Source organism: Equus przewalskii, chromosome 26 (genome assembly GCF_037783145.1).
Source record: "Equus przewalskii isolate Varuska chromosome 26, EquPr2, whole genome shotgun sequence".
Classification (NCBI taxonomy): Eukaryota; Metazoa; Chordata; class Mammalia; order Perissodactyla; family Equidae; genus Equus; species Equus przewalskii.
In genome coordinates, this window is record NC_091856.1 from 28,662,676 (window position 1) to 28,681,940 (window position 19,265).

A 19,265-nucleotide genomic window follows, 5' to 3' on the forward strand; every position below is an offset into this window, starting at 1 on the left:
GCGGGTTTCGCTGTGGTTACCGCCCGCCCAGCTCTGCCCGGAGCAGCCCGAGCCCGGCTTCCGTAGTGCCCGTGTCTTCCTGCCACACCTGAGATGACTTAGGTCGGCCTCACGCCCTCAGGAGCGCAGCTGGGGAAACCAAGGCTCGGGGTGAACGGAGGTTTACCGGAGGTGGCACAGTGAGGACTCGGATTCGTCCAGTCATTTATTCATTCATTCATTCATTCATTCGAGAAAGTTTTGCTGGTCGCCCAGTCTGTGCTGCTCTGAGCTGGGTGCCGGTGTTTTGGGGGTCGAGGGGATGGGGTTGAAGGTTTTCAAAGATGGATTTTCATGGCCCCTGCCTTGGAGGAATTTACAGTCCGAGGTGGGCGGGGAGGGGCGGGGTCAGACAGCCATAATCTAACTCCATAAACGTTGACTTGGTGGAGGCAGCATGTGGCAGACGAAAGAGCATTCATGGCCTTTAGTGAACCCGGCCGGGTTTTCAAAATCTTGCTCTGTTACCGGGTGCTAGCTGAGACTCTTGGCAAATCCCTTCCTCTTTCGAGTCTCAGTTTTCTCACCCATGAAATGGGGTATTTATGAGGATTAGGAAGATAAAGTGTAAAACTCTTAGCCCAAGACCGGAAGCGTAACAATCGCTCAAAATATCATCGGTTATGATGTTCCCAGTGGAGTGCACGCTTGAGTTGGGCCCTGGAAGTTTAAGGGAATTCACAGAGCAGGGAAGATGCCCAGGCTTTCTGACTGGGCACTTTCGTTGTTGCCCCAACCAGCAAGCATAATCCATGCTCTAGCATCTTTCTATTGCCATTAACAAAGACACACCAACACCTCTTAGAGCTCTAGTTAAAGCCAGGTTGCCCCCTTGTTGCTTTCAGGTGTCACCTTCTCCAGGGAGCCTTCTCCCATCCCTTTATGGGGTTCTGTTAATGGACCTTAGCCTTGGACTAAATTGAGACACAACATTCCCTAGGGTCCCAAGCTTTCTGTGCAACCCTTTCTTTAGCCCCAAACATAGAGAATTAAAATGATGTTTATGTGTCTGTTTCCACAGCCAGCCCAGGAGTTCCCTGGGGGCAGAACCATGGCTGACACCTGATTTGGTTTTTGTGGTCTCCAGGCCCAGCACATGGATGCTTGTTGGATGAATGAATTAATGAGCCTTGCCCCAGACCACAGTGAGGCAAGCTTCCAGGAAGTGGGGGGATATGGGGAAGGGAGGGTGGACAAGGGCAATCTTGGCAAAATGGAAGTTGAATGGTGCCCAGGGCCTCTGCTGTCATATCTTCCAAATGCTTCTGGTTCTATTAGAGCTAATGATTGTGTGCATGTTTTCTGAACTTGAAGTCATCTGTGACTCCCATTTCTCTTACATGCCACATCCAACCCACCAGCAAACTCTGCAGTTTCTCCCTTTAGAATTTACCCAACCTCTTCCCACCACTCTTATTGGCACCTGCCTGGCCTTAGCTACCATTGCATCATCTGGTGTTACTTTTTTTTTTTTTTCAGGAAGATTAGCTCTGAGCTAACTGCTGCCAATCCTCCTCTTTTTGCTGAGGAAGACTGGCCCTGAGCTAACAACCATGCCCATCTTCCTCTATATGTGGGACACCTACCACAGCATGGTGTGCCAAGTGGTGCCATATCCGCACCCGGGACCCCAACTGGCGAACCCTGGGCTGCCAAAGCTGAACGTGCGCACTTAACTGATGCACAACGGGGCCGGCCCCAGGTGTTACCTCTTAAATCACCTATTTTGGCTCTTGCTCCCATGTGTTCTCAATACAGCTGCTAGAGGGATCCTTTTCAAACCTAAGTGAGATCATGTTACTGCTCTGCCCATAATTCCCGGGGCCGTCTCATCTGAGTTAAGACACATCCCTTCCTCAGCCTACAAAGCCCCACAGCGGTCCCCCCCCCCCCCCCTTCCATCTCATCTCACTCTTCTGCTCCAGTACGGCCTTGCTGTTTCTGAAAAATAACAAGTCTGCCCTGCCTCTGGGCCTTTACTTGGCTCCCTCCTTCACTTCCATCAGGTCCCTGATCAGTGTTACCTCCTCAAGGACACTTCTCTTGACCGCGTTATCTAAGGTACACCCAGGCTCTGCATGGTCTTTTTTTCCTCAGCATATAGTCATCCTTGACATAGTATAGCTTGGATTTTTAATTCTGCCTCTCTGACTGGAATGGAGGCCCACGGTCATAAGCACGGACATTATTTCAATCATCGGTTTATTTGGGGGCTATTTCTTTATTTGTAAAATGGGTATTTCTGGTTTAAAGTTCCCTCTGACCGGGATGTTCTGGGGATATGAATTTCTGCTGTCTTGTGGCCTGCCTGGATCACAAAGATTTCTTCCAAGGTATGGAGCTGAAAGACAGGAGGGCCTTGCCTATTTCCAGGACCCCTGAGACTTTGATTCAGCGCCTGTTTCCCTCTGCAGGCGTCTGTATCTTTAGCACCAAAGATTAGGCAGCATCATAGTCTGGCAATATTCTTTGATCTGTAGACACAGTTCAATGAGAAGTATTCGAAGCAATAAGAACGAGTCACATTTCATGAACTACTGGCCTTTATTAAAAAGACTACTATTATATGAAAACAAAGACCCAATTTAATCGAAGGCTAAGGCCCATTAACAGAACCTCTCAAGCAACAGCCCAGGCATCTAATCGTGGCACCACAGAGCGTCCTTGCCTCTGCCCTACCTCCTCCGACCTTCATCTTTCCCCATCTCAGACTCTGGGGATTCGGCTTCCTTCCAGGATAAGCCTCTCCAGCCTGGCCCGACTTCTCAGCCCCCAGGACCTCGCCCTTCCTGCCGGGATGGTGGCCACGGAGTCATCTCCCTCTCCCCGCCCCCCACCGCCGGGCCAAGGTGACAGCTACACGCCGCACCCTCAAGTCCAAATGTCTTCGTAGTCTTGTCAGCACCCTGGATACGCTTTAAATATCTTTAAAGTCTCCCGTTCCGTTAACAACAGGGTGTACAAAGCAGAGGCTACCTCCTCTGAGTTCAGTGTGGCGGCGTTCAAGGCTCCCAAGATCGAGACCGGGCTCCCCCACCCCCGACACCCCCCGGGACTAAGGACTGCCACTCATCCCTCAGGCCTCAGCTCGAAGGGTTCTTCTCCCAGAAGCCTACCCGGCACTCGTGCCCCTCAGTCTGGGCAGTGAGGACCCGAGGCCGCGGCTGAGCCCGCGCCGCTCTTTCCAGGGGCTCCGCCTAGGCAGGAGGGAAGCCGAAGAACAAGCGCAGCTATGGCGTCTACGAGGCTGGGCCTGCGCGGGGACGGGCGCCGCTCCTCGGAAGGGCAGACAGACTTCATGAGGATGCGAGTGTGCCGGGAGGCCGTCGGCGCGACCACCTGACTTGCTCTCGGGAACCTCCAGCCGCCCCGGGGCGCACCCCCCACAGGCCCCGCCCCTCCCTCCACCGGCACTTCCGGTTCCGGCGTGGGCCGGAAGTGGGCGGTCGTCGGCGACTGCGCGCGGAGGAGGTGGAGGAGGTGCCGGCGGCCGCTTCCCGCCCCCGAGCCGGAGCCGGTGCTGAGCGGAGCTGAGCCCAGGTCGGGCCGGAGGGGAGACGGCTGAGCGGGCGCCGAGCCCCCGCCATGGCCCGGAACACGCTGTCCTCGCGCTTCCGTCGGGTGGACATCGACGAGTTCGACGAGAACAAATTCGTGGACGAGCAGGAGGAGGCGGCGGCGGCGGCGGCCGAGCCAGGCCCGGACCCGAGCGAGGTGGACGGGCTCCTGCGGCAATATCCTTCCCCGGCGCGGCGGCCCAGGCTCCCCTGTGACCCGGCCTTCCTACTTCCCTCCTGCCCGGCTCCGGCCTCTCGGGCTGGCCTCCCCACTCCTCTTACCCCGGCCCGCTGCGCTCGGTCTCCCAGCTCCCCTCCGATCGGGCTCCCCTCGGGCCAGCTTCCCTCAGTCTGGGTGTCCCCTCTTCCCTCTGACCCGGCCTCCCCTTCCCTGTCCCTGCCCGGCCCCCGGAGCCTCCCTCAGCAGCGCAGCCTCACGCGGCTCCTAGACTCTGGTGACCGGCCGGCTCGGCGGCCCCAGGAGCGTGCCGGACGCGTCTCGGGCCCGCAGGCCCCTCACTCCTCCAGGCCTCTCCTCGCTTCTCCCCCTTCCTTCCTCATCCCCTCAGGCTGTCGCTTCTTTGGGCGCCCCATCACTGCATCCCTCCCTTGCAGGAAATGGGGGCATTCTCAGGCTTGATGGGCGGGAGGGATGGGCCGAGGTGAGCCACCGCTGAGTAATTGAGCGGCCAGGGCGGCTCCCGGGCAGTCCTCCGGGGCCCGATTGCGGCACCGCAGGAAGATAGGTGGGTGGATGGCTGCGGGAAAGAAAGGACCCGAGGGGGAGCGCAACCTGCAGCCTTAGTCCAGCCCTGAGGTCTCAGATTGTGCTCCTTCTGCCCTACAATCAGTCTGACCCTCCAGCCGGATGCCACTCTTTCTCACCTGTTCTTAGTTTCCTATGGACGCCTGGGCTCAGGCTGTGATGGTCTTAGCCACGTTCAACAAGTGAGTTTTGGCTCCCTCCCCCCAGTACCTTTCTTGTGCAGGAAGCAGTGGAAAAAACTAGTAGTTTAGAACTAAGAAAAACCAGGCACAAAGTGAAATGTGAAAGTGGAGCCCCATGCCTGGAAATGACCTTTCTTCTGACCACAGAAAAGAAGCATTTAGAAAACGAGATTAAAAATAGAGGTGGTTGTCACAGCCTGCTTGGTCCCCTAGCAGTTTGAGCACAGGAAACTGACTTATTCTCACAGGAAGGATTTTTCTTGATTCAAATGGTGTTACAGGAAGGGCCTCCCCCTCCCCCGCATTTGCCAGGGCAGCGTTGGAGGCTCCTGCTGTATAGAAAGCGGGTTCTGGGTGTTGAATCAGTTGAGTCAGCTTGAGAAGTCAGGCCCATAGACTGCCTTGTGGAGGAGTCCTGCAGTGTTTCTCCAATTTGCCTTTAAAACAAAAACCTTCCGACTTTCTTTGAACAGGAATGTGTTTTCGAAAGTGGAGATTCAAATTTGTGTTTCCTGCCCCATCAGGATCGCCTCGCTTACCCCATTGGTGAAATAGGGTCATGAGCAGGGCCCCCAAGAGGGAAGGGTGATTCTACAGTCTGGTGTGCGCAGGACGTGGCTCCTGGGCAGGCAGTGCCAAAAGGGCTCCAGGGTCAGGCCTGGGGCCCGGAACCATCCATAGGTGGGGAGGACCGAGTCTGGTTGTCTGCTTTCTTGGTCCTGGTGCTGCAGGGACTTGTTGAAAGTCATCTCTTGGTACACCCCTGACTAGTGAGCGTCAGTTTCCTTGAGGCTGCTTAGCACGTCCAGGGGATGGTAGTTCCTGCACTAATGGCCGTGTGAGAAACCTTGATGCCATGGAGAATGTTCCTCTTGGGATTGGGGAAAGGGAGGTTAGCAGATGAGAACTGAGATCTTGGCAAATGTGGGGCCCCGGGAGGAAGAAGGAAGGAACTGATATTTACTGAGCCCCTACCATGTGCCAGGTAGTGGACTTATGTTAGATTGTTGAGTTTAAACTATAGAACAGGCTTCTAGGAGTCTTAGGACAGAGGCGAGGGCGGTGGGGATAGGGGTTGACTGATTGGAGTTGGGGAATGTAGGGAGGAGGTCTCTCCTAGTGCTGTATAGGGAAGTGGGTCGTGGTGGGAGATCACATAGAAGAAATACAAAGAACATGGGCTGTGCATCTACACAGACCCAAATCTATCATGCTATCGCTGTGTGACCTTGAGTAGGTCACGTGCCCTCTTTCAACCTTAGCATCCTCCTTTGTTAAAAGAAGGAGAACCATGCTGGCCTTATAGGTTCCATGGGAGCATCACTGGACAACATCCCAGAAGGCTTCAGCACAGTGCTGGGCACACAGCAGGTGTCCTGGACGTGCAGTTTGGGTCTGTGGGTGGAGCGGCAGCAAGGATTGTAGAAAGAGCTTGGTTTTGGAGCCAGGCATACTTGGCTTTGAAGGCCACCTGGACAGCTTAGCTTTGTGACCTTGGGCAGGTCATTTCCCTTCTCTGAGTCTCAAGTTCATGGCCTTTAAAATGAGAATAACGATTCTTGTCGCAAAGAGCTGTTAGCAGTAATGATAACGTGAAAGCACCTGGCACAGGACCTGAGCCCTTGTGGGGATTTTAAAGTATTCGTTTTCTTCCTTGGTGAAGCACTTTCTGGTCCTCTGGAACAGGGATCTGTCCAGAGCAGTGGTTTTGAGCGATTTTGCACTCTTTCCTCCCCCTGAGGAAATTTGGCAATGTCTGGGGACATTTTGATTGTCACAACTTGGGGGTGCTACTGGGACCTAGTGGGTAGAAGCCAGGGATGCTGCTGAGTCTTGTACACTGCACAGGACAGACCCCCCATCATTCGTCTGGTCTGAGTGTCAGTAGGGCCTGGTTGAGAGTCCCTGATCTAGAGGGCGCCAGGGGCTGGGCAGGGTCCCCCAGCCTCCGCAGCCTGTTCCCCGGAAGAGCCGAAAGCCAGCTGCGGACGGAGGCCAGCTTGGTCAGTGGTGTGCCCTCCCTGCTCCGCAGATCGCCCCGGCCGATGGAGGCCCCGGGCCATCGACACCTACAGTGAGCGCTCGGTACCCTGGCGCCAGAGACAGCTCGCTGAAGCAGTCACTCTTTTGCCCCCCAGACTAGTTGTCCCCCCTTCCCCATCCATCTTCGGAAGGATTCTCTTTACCAGCCATGCTGCCTAGTGAAGAGCACCAGACTGCATGTCCTTTTGAGCCTCTGGGACTCTCTGGGACGCCAGGTTAGAAAGGCCTTCTGAGGTAGACGTTATCTGGGGCTGATGTCAGGCTGGCCCTCGCCCCGTGGGGGAAAGAAATTCCAGAGCAGGCAGTTACAAGGAGTGGGCTCCCGCTCAAATGTGGATGGTGGATCAGGGCTGGCAGGTCCGGGCAGCTCAGCAGAAGTGGCTCCCCGGTGGTGTGGCCCAGCTCAGGGAAGATGGAGCCCACGCCGGGGAACAGAGCCCGGCTCTGCTCCGCGGGCCCTGACCGTTCGCACGTGGGTATCGCTGCATGAACAGGCGTTGAGACCCGATTGGGCAGAAGCCATTCCTTGTTCTATTTTTGAAGCTTTTTGGCTGAAGCCAATGTTTCAGATGAGGAAATGAAAGTCAGCTGATGTAACTCAGTTTAAAATAGGTGTCACCTTTGGGGACCTAACCCAGATTGTAATTTTCTTTTGAGTGCTGGGTATTCAGAACTCAGCAAAGAATGTGTCAGAATTGCAACTGAGGTTTGGTGGGGGGTGGGGTGGATTGGCTCATTTTGTCGGTAACAGGTTCTTTAGATTAGTGAACCTCCCTCTGGGAGCAGTGGGGACCTCAGTGACTGGGTAGATCTGGGAAGATAGGAGTTTTAGCGCCTCTTAACTTCCTTAATGGTTTAACGGATACTTTGGATTCAGAGTTGGGAGGCCTCTGTTTATGCCTTCATTTTTCCCTTTTGAGAATGAGACCCTCACATGGTGACTGTGGACCATCCAGCGGGGTAGATACTGTGCCCGGGACCGAGCAGGTGCCGGCGAGCTCCGTCAGGTTGTGCTGCGGGTTACCCTGCGAGGGCAGTTGCCCTGCTTCTGCCTTCCGGGGAGGGAGGCAGAGGGTGTCCAAACTCGCTTTGAGGGGGAAGGTTTAGGGGGCAGCGGAGGGAGGGGCTTGCAGGGTTGGCAGAGGGGCCCTCCCCTGTCCGCGGGGCTCGGAGAAGCTGCGGGCTCCTCTGGACAGGCTCTGCCGCTGGACGCCGCAGGGGACCGCAGTGGTGTGGAGATGCCGTTTGACTCCGCTTTCTTGGGCTGTGTTGGAAATGAGTTCACTAAGCACAGTGGGGCTGTGCTCAAGCCTAGCCCTCCTTAACTGGTGGTGATGCACAGGGGACATGCTTCGGGCATTTCATGCCGCCCTGCGGAACTCTCCCGTCAACACCAAGAATCAAGCTGTGAAGGTAAAGGGTCGGGGGTCGCGCTGCAGCTGGCTGGGTGGTGTTGGGACAGGGCTGTGGTTAGCTGGACAGCGTCTCTTTCATCTCAGCATCAGTGAGCGTCCACCGAGGGAGTGGGTGAGCGCTGGGCCAGCTGCCACGGAGGCCTCCCCGCGCTCCTGACGTCAGCGCTGTTGGCGGCTGTGGTCTAGGCTCCCCAAGGGAACCTTCTTCCTCCCTAGGGCCTCCTGGGTGAGAAGTCAGCCCAGCCCCTGCTGATTAGCAAAACTATAAATTGGCCTGCCACGTGGGACTTCCGTGGTTATGCTTCTATAGACTACTGAAGAAGCTTATTTGCATGAGGATTTTCAGTGCTTTTAAAATTTCCTGCCTTTTAAAAACTAGGTGAGAAGATACAGTTGTGCATTGCTCACGCTGTCTGAAATTTGGTCCAGGGCAAGGGGTCTCTCTGAAACTGGGATTCGCCATCTTGTCACAGCATCCTGATGTCATCAGTGGCTGCACCCCTCAAATGTGGAGGGGAATGGCCCCTCTGTTACTGGGCATGAATGCAGAGGGACACTGCAGCCAAGTAAACTTGTTTCTTTAAAAGAGAGATCTCCATGATAGTGATGCTTCTCCCCAGTAAACCACTTATTCCCCCCAAAATAAGTGGAATAACTTATTGGTATCAATAAGGGATACTTTGAAATTTAAATCGATAAAAGAATTTCAGCCCATGTATATACATATTTTGTGTGTATGTGTGAGGAAGATTGGCCCTGAGCTAACATCTATTGCCAATCTTCTTCTTTTCTTTTGCTTGAGGAAGATTGGCCCTGAGCTAACATCTGTGCCAGTCTTCCTCTATTTTATATGCGGGTCACCACCACAGCATGGCTGACGAGTGGTGTAGGTCTGCGCCCGGGATCTGAACCTGTGAACGTGGCCTGCCAAAACGGAGTGTGCTGAACTTAACCACTACGCCTTGGGGCCAGCCGTGGCCCACTTATGTTTTGAACCATCCCAGATGAATTAGAACTTGGGCAGTGTTTCTAATGAGCTCTGACCGCTTGGTTTGGAGTTTCTGTGTCTGTGGTGGGGGACGTGGATGTGCCTGGACTGTGGCTCTGGACCTCACTCCCTTTCTCTTTCCTCTGTAGGAACGAGCCCAGGGCGTGGTGCTGAAAGTGCTTACAAATTTTAAGAGCAGCGAAATTGAGCAGGCCGTGCAGTCACTGGACAGAAACGGCGTTGACTTGCTAATGAAGTACATTTATAAAGGGTTTGAGAAGCCCACAGAGAATAGCAGCGCACTGTTACTCCAGTGGCATGAAAAGGTATGTGAACACGTGGCCCACGCAGGCAGCCCACTGACTCACCCAAAGCCCAGGCTTCAGGTCAGCGTGCCAGATTTTCCAGAACAGACATAGGACAGTCTGGGAGGCATATGAGAATAAGGGGCCATGCTCAAAGCAGCCTGGGACACCTGACCACGTACCTCTCCCAAGAAAGTGCCTGCAGGGCCCTCCGTCTCTGCTCCTCGCCATTGCTTCAGCTGCTGACTTAGCCCGGGCAGGTCATGGGGGCAGGTGACTTGGCGTGGGGCGTCCCCGGTGCAGGGAGGCAGGCTTGCCGGCACTGGGGGCTTCAGACTACTTGCTGTGCATTGGTGGAGGTGGTAGTCCAGCGGGGTCTGAGGAATGCAGCTGAGCCCTCCAGCTTGCTCTAAGGGCTCCCTGCTCCGGCCTCAGCCTCACCAGGCCAGAGAGGGCAGTGGCAGAAACCTTGACAGTCACTTTGCTTGGGTTGGTATAAGAGCAAGGCTTGTGTCCTGCTGTGTGCCAATGTCCCCCCACCCTGTAGAGGTGCAGGAAGCACGCCCACCGTTAAAGGAGACCAGGTTACTGCCAACACAACGTCCTTGCCGAAAGGCCCCGTTGAGTTTTAAGGGAGTGGTCCTCTTCCTGAGGGCTCACTTGGGCGGCCTCGTTGCTGCCTGGGGTTGGGGCCTGTGGTCCCCTGCTGGGTGTGCTCTGCCTGCTCGGCCCGAAGGAGGGCTCCTGGGCTTAGTAGGTGGGGGTGGCTGTGGTGCACGGGGGAACTGAGCCAGGCCTCTGCATGGCGTGGAGGCCAGGCCCTCGGGTCCTTTTAGGGCGACTTGGTGCTCAGCCCTACTGGCATTTCTCATGAGGGCTCCAGGAGGCAGCTGTGACGGGCTGGTGTCTGTTTCGCTGCCCAGGCTGGCAGGCTGGAAACGAGCTTGTCAGAAGGGAAACCTGGGGGCTCTGCTGTGTGCGTGCTTGGTGTTGTTTCACGCTGAGCTGTGCTGCCTCGAGAGCTAAGAGCTCTTTGGCCCTCAGCTCCAGGACAGGGCTCTGTCCCTAGGTGGGCTCTGTCGTCACCTCTTAACTGTGCTCTTGCAGGAGTCCTTTCTCGGAGGGTCTGTGACATATGGGTGCTAGGTCTGGGAGTGCGTGGTCTTATCTCCCCTGGCAAGCCAGGCTTCCCCTTGACCAACCAGGATCAATTGACCCGTTTCCTTTTCCTGCCCCCACAGGCATTAGCAGTAGGAGGACTAGGCTCCATTATAAGAGTTCTTACAGCAAGAAAGACTGTTTAAAAAAGACTCATGTTACCTTGACAAGAATTTTGGATGCACAGGCCGGTGAAGAAGGGATTGACAATGGACCATCTTCCTGGGAACTCCCAACTAAACTATTTCAGGACACGCATCCGCTGACGTCTATTTTATTTTCAAGGTGGAGGGAGAAATCGTCTGTTTCCTTAATCCTTTGCAGGATCTGATAGTCTATGCCTTTGTCCACGAGTAATGCAGAACTGACATTGTGACTGTCCACCGGAGCGGCTGGCCAGCGGCGGTCAGGCGTCCGTGTGTGCTGCCTGTTGCCAGTGGGGGGATGCTTTGGGCAAGTGCAGAGCCGAGGGCTGTGGTAGAGGGAGAGCTTGTTTTTGAAGTGGAACCCCCCCGAGGGCTTGTACAGACATCCTGGCCTCCCAGAGAAGGCGGGCTCTCTGGGGTTCATTGTAAAGTGCCTGCTGCATCAATAAAGCTCTTGGCTTATTAGTATACACTTTGCGGTGTGTTTCATGTATGTAAAAAAATGGGTGATGAACGGGGTGGTAATGAATGAGAGGTCGACTGCTCTGGAAACTCGACGTGGCGGGGGTGGGTAGACGTGTTCCCTGTTGAGCCGTCCCCAGGGAGCGAGCGTGGCAATCCAGCTGTCTTGCCACAGCAGTACCTCAGGCCTGGGCTCCAGTGCGCCTGGCGGCTATGGAGAGATGTTTTGCTGGATAACTATTTATTGTTTTTATTCCTTTGATTTGTATGTAATTTTGGAGCTTATTTAATAAAGTGCCAAACATTCAATAATTGACCTAGGCTTTAAAAGTCTTCAGTTTGTGTGACTGCACTTGGAGTCTCTGAGAGGGCCTCAGCTGGGACGGTCACCATCCTCTGATGCTGGGTTTGGCTGTGTGGCAGGAACACTCTGACTGTGACTGTGAAGTTTTCTTTAAAGCCAGAAGCAGGTAGCAATCAGCCTAAAGACATAAAGGAACGTGTTGTTCCCTGTAACCACTAAGAGGGGCCTCTGAAGAGCAAAGATGCTCTTCTTTCCATTTGAGCACGTGTCACCGCAATCTGCATTCTGTTAAAGGTAGGGACCACTTCAGAGTCCTGAAGTTCTTCCCAGTCACGTGGGCCTCGGAGACACTGACCAAAGTGACACAATCCTCCCGACTCCTCTGCAGAACCCCCTCCATTCCCAGGAGGTCAGACTAGGCTTCTGGCTTCATTCAATTACATGTTTATTCACCCAAACCCAATCAAGGGAGGTTCTTCCTGAGAGACAAATGTTCGAGGGCCCTTGAAGTTGACCTTCAAATATTAAATAGGAGACACAATGTACTAAATTTAACAAGTCAAAAAAAATACTGACACATTGGACTAGATCAAGTAAAACCCACTGTAGCTGCATCTGGATTGAAGAGCTTTAATCAAAAAGTGTATTGCACCACAAAGGAATTTTCTACAGCAGTTTTAGATAATATAATCCCTATTTACAACATGGAGGGAGTGAGCAAGATCCAGAGCTCATAGAAAGGGCTATATATACTGTGTCACAGCACGTTTTATACAGGTAAAAGTGCATTCAATCGCTTAGAATATTTACTCCACTCTTCCTCTTAAAGCTGAAGGTAACTCAACATGCAGGAGGAAAGCCTGGTCAGGAGGAATCCTCCCCAGCAAGTGCAGGCTTAGTGATGGGCCCCACAAGTTCACCGACAGTGCCGGGGGGGCGTGGCGGGGACGGTGAGGCTGGCTCAAGGGCTGGAGAGGCCTCAGGAGCTGGACGGGGCTCCCACAGCTGTGCTGTAGCTGCCGTTGGGAGCCCCGAACAATCCGATCTTAGGGATTCGCCCCTGGGACGGCTGGAAAAGCTACCTCTTATCAAACTCACAGCACAGGAGGGCCTCCTGTTTGGTGTCCCTACCAGGTCAATGGAAAATAGCGTTCTAAACAAAGGACAGACATCTGCAGGGAGGAGCCAGGTAACTGAAGAATGGGTCACCTGGATGGCACAGAGCCCAAGGTGGGATGAAGATGCTACCCCCCTTGCTTGGTACTTCTGGGTCTGTGGAAATGTAGTAGGTCAACTCTGCACATTCTTGTTTTTCTGTGAGAGGTATTTTAACCTTAAGTATAACTGAGAAACAACTTTACATCACTGGATAACTGATCGTAAATCTAGGAGCTCCAGTTATTAATTCAGTTTTTTATTTAACCAGTGAAACTTTCATCAAACTATAAATCAATAAGTGGTTTCCCTTTAGATTCAATATTACGGCTTATCCAGAGCAAGCATGTTCCCTTTTCCTTAGCAACAATGAATACAGGTTTTGTCAGTCGCTCCCAGAACCATCTGCATGCTATCGGGTACTGCAGCCAGCCGGGGGCTGTCTGGGTGTCATATATGAATGTAGTGTCATCCTAAATAATCGCAGGGAGGGTGAGGGAGAGAGCCGGTGGCTCCACATACAGGCAGACCACCTCCGAGGTTTTGGTCGAGGCTGGAGGAGGGACAGCAGAAAACATGTGATTAGCATGTGCTCAGTGTTACGACGCAGAATTAAAGAGCAAAGCAAATTAAATACCACCGCTGCTTCAGCGGATACTGCAGAATGGTAGCAAAATGCCAAAGGGACAGGAATCCCAATCTTAGAAATAATTTCCTCCTGATCCTCTGATCTTCCTTTAAGAACACCAGCTAAATGGATTTTATAATACAGAAGACGTTTATAATAATAGCGAAGAACTTTAGCTATAAAAAATAGTTTAAAATGGTTTACCAGCAACCTATCCAAGATAATACATTCATTAAAAAGGCAATTGAGTGTATTTGGTACTAAGGATCTTTTTACATATTTGCTAGTTTTCTTCAGTAAAAGGAGATACTGTCAAAAAGTTGCATATTCGTTAATCCACACTGGTCCCAGAGTACCTTGAAGATGGACACATCTAAAGTTCTAGGTGGTTTGAGAAACAAGGTGAAATAATGTTTCCTTGAGAGGAAGGGTTGAAAAGCCTCTTCTAACTCATCTGAACCCAAACATGCTAACAGGAAGGGGAAGTTTTAAAGCCACCCCCATCGTTGGTTCTTCGTGGCAGAGGCAGGTGGGCCTGGCCTGCTGGGCACCATTGCAAAGGGCTGTCCTTCCATCCAGCGTCATCCCATCCCATGATGGATCAACTGCCGCCTCTGACAGAGGCCGATGGCTTCAGCTTGAAGTGTAACATTAGAAGTTAGAGGACTCAGGTGCAGATGACGCCAGCCAGGGCTGGGGTGTGAGCAGCGCTGTGGAAACGTGGGTAGTGCCGGGACCCTCCCATTTGGTGACCAGATAACAGGATGAGCTGCCTCCTGAGGTTCAGATCAGGCTGCAGGGAAGTGGGCCTTAGGTCTTGTAAACAGTGTTTAGATGCTTGTACAAAATACTGCAGTTACAGTGATTAAAAACCCACCCAGACTGGTGTGTCAGTGTTCTTTTCACAGAAAGAGTGTCAGCCCATGGAGCTCCATCCTTGGGTAGTTCCACCTAGGACCACGGTATCCGAGGGTTGGAGATGGATGGCCGGATGCTGCCCTTGGGAGCTGGCTTGGACCCAAACCACGACATCTGTGTTTGAAAGAGAAAAGGCTCATGAGAGAGAATCCGGACTAGGTGCAAAGGAAGCTGAAGGAGCCCCCAGCCCTGGGCCAGCCCCTGCTGCCCTCCAGGCACCCTGACTCGGGCTGGGAGCAGAGCGGTGAAGGCGATGGTTGTGGTCAGCAGTCTGAGGTCTGAGTATGGGAGGGAAGCAGGAGAAAAAACTGACTGGACAAAGACAAGGCAGTGGAATTTTAGGTAATTTTTCCTTAAAATTTTTTTCCATATTATCAATGCAAGCACTTTCTGAATATTTATCTTTTATTTTTTAAGTCTGGGTGCTGGGCCAGACCTGGGGCTATGGATGAAGCACTGCTGATGAAAGCGCTCTGGAAACACAAGGCCCGTTGCTCCAGGACAGCACAGACCTGTGGGCACGCAGCGTGTCCTCAGTAAATACCGCCTGAGTCGAGTTCATCATGCAGAAGCACCTTCTGAGCTGACAGTGCGCTGGTCCCCTCTGCCAGTGCCAGCAGTACCAGCTACATTTTTTTGGAAGCCGGATGGCAGACCAGGGAAGCCTACCTTGTACTCCAGGGTTTCTTTGAGCATGTTCTCTTCCTCTTGTGAAAAGTTCAGCAACACCGACACAGCTTTTATCAGATGAAAAGCCTGAAACAAAGCAAGTTTTGCTGCCATGGGCCTTGGTGGGGGGACTCGGGCCGAAGGGCAGCATTTCCTGGTTCTGCTCCTGGCACGTGCTCCTGAACTGGTTAGCAAGGATGTGGAGGGCGGAGCTGGGCATTCTGAGGTCTGATGGCAACGACAGTTCTTTTCCTCCCTCCGTCTTTTACTTCGGGAGCTGGCAAGATCACCAGGACATCCACAGCGCTCTCTTGCTCCTCGGCAGGAGGCAGGAATGCTGGGCGGATCAGTTTCCTGTCCTCTGGCCTCAGCATCCAACCCACATCTCCTCCCAGGAGCCAGTTCCCTACTCGGTCCCCCCGCCCTGCTTGCTGCTCAGTCAAGGTCAATGCCAGCTGGAGAAATGACTAAGCGTCCCCACTGGTGTCAAACTGAAATGTAGGAGAGTGAAAAAGACAGGGACTTGGTGGGAGGCCATGCAGGGCTCAGATGAGTGAGCCAGGCCCAGGGTGGAGCCAAGTACCCAAAGGCAACTCAGAAGCCCTTTACCTCAGATTCACGACAGGACATGAATTTTAAAACCACGTGTTTAAGGTACTCGAAGTTGATCTCACGGGCGTCAGTCAGGTCAGCGGTATTCGTGACAGAAGGGGCCATGTTTGGCATCTCAGGGCCGGGCTTCTCTCGGACTTCAAAAAGTTCGTTATCAGGTCTGATTTTCTGAAAAAGCAATGGGAGATGCAACATTGGACCCCTCAAGACAGGTTTGAAAATCGCATGGGAGATTCACCTGGCCCAAGTGTGGTCACCTGCTGTTCCTGTGCCACACTCTTCACGCAGCAGGGTGCAAAGGCCCCCCTGGGAAGCAGGCGCCAACGTCTGAAGAAGGCTCAGCCCCTCCAGGTGGGGTGGATGCAGGAGAGGAGGAGAGAGGTCCTCTGGGGAAGCTCACATTTCCTTTATCTGTGGCAGGACACATGCCCTGGGGCAGAGGTGCTGCTCTCCTTAGGTCTGGGCCTGGCACTCCGCCATTCACATGGGGTGCACCCATCACTACGCTGACTTTTCAGACAACACGCAGGCTCAGAGAAGGAGGGCACACAGCCGCTTTTCAGAGCCATGTTCAAGTTGGCAGGGCCACTGTCCGGCCAGCCAACGTCTGACTTCCCAGAGACCCCTCACAGTCAACTGGGGGGAGGCGAGGATCAGCAGGCAGGGAGGGGCCCAAGGCCGAGAGCCGGGAGGGCGGCAGCAGTGGGGAGAAGCGGGGCACTCACCAGTTCCTTCTGCAGCGTCTTTCTGAGCTCCAGCATCCTCTGCTGCATCTGCTTTATGGTCTGAGACAAACCCCCGCCACCCAAAAAGCCAGCTGTTAAACGTACATTCACCATCTTTAAGGTGCAAAGGACAACAGAACAGACAGACGCCCCTTGGGTCCCCTTACATCTGTTATAAGTCCCTGCCTCATCTCCTGAGAGGCCTGTGCTGTGACCCCCGTGTGCCTGCTGCCTTGGGTTCTGTCCCTCACATGCCGCTGCTTTGCATGCACTTGCTCTCCAGGCCCCTCAAGTGCCACTGAAGCTGTCACGTGCCCCTCTATGGGGCATGCGAGTGCCCCAGTGCTGCCCACGCCTCCCCATGGGCTAGGCCCGCAGGACTGCTCGGGTGTTCGCCTCCGTCAGCAGCACAGCTAGAAACATCTCTGCCCAGTAGATTATGTCCTTCAGGCTTGTATTTATGTGCTACGGTGCCACATAATGCAGGCCACGGTGCCTGGCTGTCCCCAGCACCCGTGCTCCCTGAGTTCCGGGATGGCCCGCCAGGCTGGCTCCGGACCCTGGAAAGGCTCCTGGTTCTCCGCACAGCCTCCCACGCTGGGTTTTCTATCTTCCACTGATTGTCTTGTATTTATTTTCAGTTTAATTAGTATTATGAGCCTTAAATGTAATTTATTACACAATACACTAATCACCAGAAAGGCTGAACTCTGTTTTCCCAATCAAAAAGTTTACTGTATAATCAGCAGTGCAGGAAAAAATTTCTCCCAAGTTTCACACCTGTAACATATCAAACTGAGCTTTTCCTGTGGACTGCGGGTCCATGTCGCCGTTCTTACTGAGAAGCTGGCATTTTGCATAGTATTTTTCATGTATCGGAGTTTTCAAAGCCTTCTGCAGTGCTCCTAATTACAACCTCACTGTGACAGTAACTCTAGGGGACGGCCCGCGTCTTAATGTGTAGCTGAGCTTCCTCCTTGAAACAAAGCGGGAATAAGCCTTTCCTCACGGGAGCCATCTCCACAGCCTCCAGAGGAACGAGGCGACTGGGCCACAGGGCCGTGAGTGTCTCCAGCTCCGTGGAGCACATTAAAGGGCCTCTGACACACCGCGTTTTATCCAACGGTGACTGGGTTTCAGTTGCTATTCTCTTGGTTACCGTGAGGCTGGATGTTCCCCCAAAACTACATTTGCTATTTGATTTTCTGTGACTTGATTTCCTAGGTTTTTGGCTCATTCATAATTCATCCGACAAAAATTGACTGAGTCCCTACTATGTGCCAGATACTGTCCCAGAGCCTGGGGAAACAGCAATAAACAAAAAAAGAAAAATGGCTGCCCTAAGGAGGGAGAATGTCAATAGCCAAATATACAGTACATCAGAAGGTGGTAAAAGGCATGGAGAAAAAGAGCAAGGTTGGGGGCAGGGAGTGCTGGTGGTGAGGGGTGACAGGGGTGACAGGGGTGGCAGGGGAGGCCTCAATGACACCATAAAGGAAGTGAGGGTAACTGGGGAAAGAATCTTCCAGACAGAAGGCTCAGCAAGTGCAAAGGCCCTGAGGCAGGAGGGTGCCTGATATTCACAGAAAGGTGAAGCCAATGTGGCTGAGAGGGAGCCCTGGGGATGGCAGAGGGAGTGCAGTGAAAGGGGAAAGGGGCCCGCCCACACAGAGCTTGTGGGCCACTGCAAGGACTTCGGCTTTTACAGAGATGGGAAGTCATCAGAGGGCTGGAACAGAGGCATGACAGGGAAACCAGTTAGAAGCCCAATACCATCCTCCAGGACAGAGAGGACCGTGACCTGGCCTAGGGGCACAGCACTGGTGAAGATGAGAAGTAGCTCATTCTGGGTGTAGTTTGAAGGGAAAGCCAAAGGACTTGCTACTGGTGTGGATGTTGGTTGAGAAAGAAACAAGGCGCTTGAGGATGACCCCAGGCTCTGCCATTTCCTGAACCAGGACAGATGGCAGGAGATGCTGGGGAGCACGATGAATCGGAGTTCGCTTCTGGACATATTCAGTTTCGGATACCTTTCGGACATTCATGAGGAGACACCGAGTGGACAGACATGAAGTCTGGGGCTCAGAGGAGCCACATGACTGGAGACGGGCTGTGGGAACAGCAGTGTAAGTACGGCAAGATGGCCAAGGGCGTGACTGCAACTGAGAGAGGGGTCCAAGGGTGGGACCTGGGGCACAGCATTTGTCACTTCTGTGTGTGTGTTATACTTCACGACAAGAGATTAAATGTGGGGGGAGGGAAAGAGAAAGAACGCTTTTTCCTTTTGTTAAAGATCTAAAAAAATATGCACATACAATCACACAATTTGAGGGCAGAATTTCAGGCCAGAGCAATAACTATCCAGCACATTTAACTTCACAAGACACTTTACAAACCAGAACCAAATAAGAGCCCGCATTTACAGGCGCAGAGGCCTGGGGGCGGGGGCTAGGGGGTGGGCTCAGCACATCTATGAAGCCGCCACCAAGTAACAGAAATTCTACCGGGCAGCTCAGAAACACTTCCATTTCATCCCCGCCCCCCCATAAAAACCACGTAAAGGCAGGTCTCACTGCCACCATTTCACAGCTGTACGAAGGAAGCACAGAGGTAAGGTGACTGGTCCACCACCACCCAGTGGTGACAGCAGAGGTGGCTGGGAACACCTAGACCTGCCGATGCTCAAGCTCTGACACGTGAGACGTTTTCTCAAGTCGGGGAGCGGAGAGGACAGGCGAGTGTGACAGGAAGATGACAGCACAGGAGGCAGAAAGAAGAGGAAACCCAGGAAAAAGCCCTTTTGATGAGGAGGTGCCATCTCCCCGAGGAGGTGCCCGGGGCACCGGCAAACAAGGGAGGAATGGTTTGAGGCACGAGGACAGGGAAAGAGCAGAGACAGAAACAGCTGAGGCAAAGGGCATCCTCACCTTATTTTTCTCTAGAAGTTGCTGCTCCAAGCCCTGCTTTTCCTTCTGTAGCTGCCCCAGATCCATTGCCCCCACCTCACCATTTGGTACTCCCTCTGCAGCTGGAAGCTGGTACGTGGGGTCCTGCATGGCCCTCAAGGTTACCTACAGGGTGATGGCAACAAGTTGAGAGTCAGGACAGGTAATAGTCAAGCTAAGCCACAGGTCCCTGGGGAGGGGACCAAGACTTGTTCCAAAGGGGTGGGCTGGTGGTGCCCACTGGGCAG

General features: G+C 53.4%; 2 protein-coding genes across 11 annotated transcripts in view; one reads left to right on the forward strand and one right to left on the reverse strand.

Annotated features, from left to right (window-relative positions):
- Window positions 1-2,567: 2,567 nt before the first annotated feature.
- Window positions 2,568-11,069, forward strand: ARPC5L (actin related protein 2/3 complex subunit 5 like). Its single transcript, XM_008528398.2, has 4 exons — window positions 2,568-3,773; window positions 7,928-8,000; window positions 9,140-9,316; window positions 10,537-11,069. The coding sequence occupies exons 1-4, from the start codon at window positions 3,625-3,627 to the stop codon at window positions 10,597-10,599; spliced, it is 462 nt and encodes a 153-aa protein (XP_008526620.1). The 5' UTR covers window positions 2,568-3,624; the 3' UTR covers window positions 10,600-11,069.
- Window positions 11,070-11,981: 912 nt separating this feature from the next.
- GOLGA1 (golgin A1) overlaps window positions 11,982-19,265 on the reverse strand; it is a 47,659-nt gene continuing 40,375 nt past the window's right edge. For 8 of the 10 annotated variants that reach the window (XM_070596459.1, XM_070596464.1, XM_008528400.2 and 5 more), the window contains 5 exons: window positions 19,000-19,143; window positions 16,073-16,132; window positions 15,345-15,515; window positions 14,736-14,822; window positions 11,982-14,180 (listed from right to left, as the gene is read on the reverse strand). In XM_070596459.1, coding sequence (XP_070452560.1) covers window positions 14,100-14,180; window positions 14,736-14,822; window positions 15,345-15,515; window positions 16,073-16,132; window positions 19,000-19,143 — 543 coding nt within the window. In that variant the 3' untranslated portion in view covers window positions 11,982-14,099. Of the gene's footprint in view, window positions 14,181-14,735; window positions 14,823-15,344; window positions 15,516-15,604; window positions 16,133-18,999; window positions 19,144-19,265 lie in introns of all 10 variants that reach the window. The other 2 variants (XR_011533583.1, XM_070596461.1) reach the window with 2 other exon arrangements.